This window comes from Telmatherina bonti (genome assembly GCF_933228915.1).
Source record: "Telmatherina bonti genome assembly, chromosome: 22".
Lineage (NCBI taxonomy): Eukaryota > Metazoa > Chordata > Actinopteri > Atheriniformes > Telmatherinidae > Telmatherina > Telmatherina bonti.
The window spans coordinates 35068535-35073067 of NC_136631.1; the positions used below are offsets into that span (position 1 = coordinate 35068535).

Consider the following 4533-nt stretch of genomic DNA (forward strand, 5'->3'; position numbering starts at 1 on the left):
CACATTATTGAGATCCTATTCGGCCATTTTTATTATTATTCCGCCAAACTTTGCTGTGCTACTCCTCCTGCGCCATTCAGGTCACTTCAATCATTAGCATCTCAAACCCTGCAGCTCCTTCGGGAGATGTGTGCTACGACTTTTGTTGTTTCAAATCTTGGTAGTTTTTGACATATTTAGCATTTTGCAAAAAAAAAATTCATTCAGCCTTGTGATTGGATGAAAGTCTTTCAAACCCACTGTGCATTGGACGTTGAAAAAACTTAGTTCTGCAATTGGTTTCAGGAGTTTCAGAGCTCTGCATCGGGTTCAAATTGGTTCAAATACAGCATTTAACATTTTGCACCATTGTCGTTTGTCGACTGTTGCTTGTGTGGACGGCATGCAGTTCTGCAGGCTGCTCAGTGTGAACTATTGGTTTCAGCTGCACACTTCAAGAAGCAAAAGAATTTATTTGCAAATGTCTCAGTTAAATATGAAGGATTTGTTCCAACAATGCTCCCTGCAACATTTCAACACTTTGATAAAACTTAAAAAAGTTTTTAACATTGAACAAACTCGTTCACATCTTCACTGGAGTTTAGTTCAACACTTTTTCCAAGGCACAACAAAGAGTACTAGTGGTTTAGAGAGTTAGTCAGTGTGCTTCCATAAAGAAGTTTGTGGGTTCAAACCTGATGTGGGGTAATTAGAAAAAATGTTAATTGTACTTTTTCTCTTCAATTTCTTATACTTATGCAATTTCATTTCAATTATTCAGCATGGCTCAATAAATGGGCATTCACAGTTGCTATTATTTCAATCAGAGCTGTATCTAGTTTTATTCAGTGACCCTAATACTCTTCCGTAGGATATTTTGCCTCCGTGGACAGCGTCTGGAGGCGTGTCCCATATGTTGAAATGAGAACACTGTTTAACAAAATAAGCCACTGCACCTTTAATTCGTTCCTCGTGAGCGCACAGACTTCTGTCACGTGCCTGTCAAAGCCAACTGTCTCGCGCAACCGTCTCTAACAGCACAGAGGAAGTAGCGAGAAGCTATCTTACCCAACGAAACTAAGCATTACTTTTATTCCTTCCGCTGTCTATTTTTAAGGCGTGTTGAGTAAAGTGCCGTTTTGTTTCGCTTTATCGACAGAGGAACTGCTTTTACTCGGGTTTGAGTCAACGCTGCGCGCGGGGAAACAATGTTTTGGAGCAGTAGCTGCTGGTTGCTAACTTCTGAGCTAGCACGCTAACGATCAGCTGTTGTTTTGGTTGGTCGGAGACATTGCTGGCCAACAAACCACACTGTTGGAAATTAAGGTAGAGCGTTTATCAGAGCACACTATTTTTTTTGCATTTCTTAAAGAGGCCCTGAAGTGATCTGGGGGTAAATGGCGACATGTAAAAGTGTACCGCTCTGACAGACTCGCCAGCGGTCAGTCACCCAGCTGTTGTCCGACAGGCGTCACCTCTGGGCGTGGGATTGATCCAGCAGAGTGGTCGGTAATTCAATCAGCGAGATTGTCTCAAGATGCATGACGCGTACGAACCGGTGCCTATTTTAGAAAAGCTTCCTCTTCAGATCGATTGTCTTGCGGCCTGGGGTGAGTAGTTATAATAAACAGCAACTATTTATTCTTTGGCATTACTGTGATGGTGGTCAGAGGCGCCATATGGGGGGGAAAGTTAGGGCCCCACGACTTGATAGGGGCCCAAAAAGATGTACAAACTATATGGGAAAACCATTAAACCCTCATTAAAAATAATAAATACTTTTTCAAATGTTGTAATAAAATATAGCTGTAAGATAAACTGATTAACCATTTATATTAAAATAACCTAGTTAGATGTATGCACTGTGATTTAACCTTTTTGCAGGGCACTCAGTGAAATACCTGCAAATTAGAAATATTAACCTAAAATTGTCCCTCTGGTATGAACCAAGACCTCCATTCTTTTTTCAAGCTGAATATGAAAGAAAACGAAGTGATCAAAAATAGTCACTTGCCCCATAAAGGGTTAAACACAGTCCTAGATCTTTATTATTCCCATGAAAAGCTTTTTTTTTTTTTTTTTTTTTTTTTTATCAGCTTGAAGCAATTGAAGCAAAAATAAACATCTAAAATTTGCAATCAAGTGGTGGGGTCTATGCATAGGGCCCAAAATTCCTGGCGGTGTTTATTGACACACAGTTTCAGGTGTCAAGAGTTAATATTTAGCAAGGGTGACTGACAATGCTGTATATATTGTTGTTGTTTGTTTATTTGTTTCTTTCTTTATGTATAGATGTAAAGAACAGTTAAAAATGTGGAAATATTATTTGACACATGTATGTATGTGTATATGAATACACAGTAAACACTGATGGCAAAGGGGTGAGGTTTAGTTTTTTTTTTTAGTTCTCCCCACTCCTTTAAGAGTATGTCTGGTTTTGTTGTTTCTTTTTTTTAAGTTACTTTTGGTTTTTTTGTATGTTTTATTTTATTGGACATATCGAAATAAACTTTCCAAACCAAAAAAGTTGTCTCTGTTGACACGGACAATGTTATGTAAAGCAAGTTACAACTCAGGCTAAAAAATATTTGTTTGTCATCTAAACATGTCTGACATCCATTTAACCATGTGTTTCCACAGAGGATTGGTTGCTTGTTGGAACAAAACCAGGACATCTCCTGCTCTACAGAATAAAAAAGGATGCAGGTAAGGAGTAGCTTAGCCCTCTCCAGCATACTGCTGCATGTTTTAGATGGAAGTTTTGTTATGTTCTTTTGTTTAAAAAACAATTTGTTTCTTGTCTTTTTAGGGACTAATCAATTTGAAGTGACCTTGGAAAAATCTAATAAGAACTTTTCAAAGAAGATTCAGCAGGTAGTCAACACTGGAGGAAAATATTTTACATAATACTCTGAGAAAAAGCATGTAAGGTCTGTGCAGGAAGAAGTCACAGCACAAATATCTTTTAGATTGGATTTTTACTTCCTGTTTTGGCACACAGTAAAGCATGTTAAAAGCGGTTATATAATGCACTCTAATATGAGTGAATAGAACAACACTCAGATGAAACTGATGTAAAAAGTCGCAATCTCAGCTTACTTGGGTGTAAACCTGCTTTAATTAAATTTCTTACTTATTCCAGCTTCACGTTGTCTCGCAGTACAAAATTCTAGTCAGTCTACTGGGTAAGTTTTTGCTATCTACACATTTTTGTACATCAAAATGTTATATAAAATAAGTTGTTTCTGAATAATTGTGTACAACCTTTTTGTGATATTGACTTGAAGTTTCAATAAACATTTACATTTTTTCAAACACATCATTTATTTTTATGATCAACTAAGGGTGCATTTCCTTGTTTTTTCCCCGCAGAGAACAACATCCATGTCCATGACCTACTGACTTTCCAGCAGATTACTGTATTGTCCAAAGCCAAGGGAGCCACACTCTTTTCATGTGATCTGCAGGTCAGTTCCAGTCTTCATGTGGCTGCAGCTCACTGTGCCCAAGCAGGATCCATCTAGACAGCTGTTCTGCCTGTCAGCCAATTTTTCCTAATGGTTTCTTGTGGTATTAAAGGGGAAAAAAATCTCATGCAGCACAGAAAAATCTTTTCCACATGAGACTTTTTTTTTTTACTGGGCAAAAAAAAAAAAAAAAATTCCATATAAATTTTACATACGCAGAGACCTCAATACATAGAGAGGGTTTTAATATTTGCATTATAGTTGCAATGAAAAGTCTCTGAGCTGATTTAAGGTGGAGAACTGAAAGTAAATTCTTAGGCTGTGATGTTGTGTCGCATGCCATGGAGGAAGTTTTTTGTTTTTCTTTTTTTTTCCAATTCAAATTAGTTATTGGCACCATCTTTGTCTAGTGTCTACCTTCCGTTAATGCCATACTTTCATCACACAGATAGTGTTGTGATTTCAGTGTATTGAAGCCCAAACCATACACACATTGCTTTCCTTTTCCAAGTTTACTATTGAGAAGAACATTTCAAGATGTAATTTCATTAATGTGGTTCAGATGGTATAATGACTGGGAACCATCTTCGGATCCGCCATGCATCTGTTTCCCACCGGGTCCTACTTGAACATTTCTCAGTGTCTCCTTGGCAAGTTTTTTTTAAAAACCAATCATACAACATGGGTATTTTGTTTAAACATTAGTCAGATTTGTCCAGAAGACTGTCATGAGGGGAACCAATATTTGCTTTAGAGACAAGAAAATAATTTACAAAAAACTAAACAGTCGTAAAGACAAATGCACCAAAATGACAACATGTAAAACCCACAGAGATTCAGTTAATATCGCCAGTGAGGAGAAAAAAAGTCATAACGATAATGATGTCTTTGGTTTCCATAATGTTATGTGACACTCATATTCCCTCGTTTTAAAACCCTGAATTGTATATTTAATCTTTTTTTCCTCAGCAAACGAGCTCAGGAGAAGAAAGACTCAGGATGTGTGTGGCAGTGAAAAGAAAGCTGCAGCTGTATTACTGGAAGGACAGAGAGTTTCATGACCTGCAGGTTGTATAATTATAATGTA

The 4533-nt window shown here is 37.4% G+C and overlaps 1 protein-coding gene across 1 annotated transcript in view; it reads left to right on the top strand.

Moving 5' to 3' along the window:
* The first annotated feature begins 1016 nt into the window (after positions 1-1016).
* The window catches only part of vps39 (VPS39 subunit of HOPS complex), an 18559-nt gene continuing 15042 nt past the window's right edge, over positions 1017-4533 (top strand). The window contains exons 1-6 of the mRNA XM_079261695.1: positions 1017-1589; positions 2620-2685; positions 2789-2853; positions 3122-3164; positions 3352-3446; positions 4416-4514. Coding sequence (XP_079117821.1) covers positions 1517-1589; positions 2620-2685; positions 2789-2853; positions 3122-3164; positions 3352-3446; positions 4416-4514 — 441 coding nt within the window. The 5' untranslated portion in view covers positions 1017-1516. The remainder of the gene's footprint in view (positions 1590-2619; positions 2686-2788; positions 2854-3121; positions 3165-3351; positions 3447-4415; positions 4515-4533) is intronic.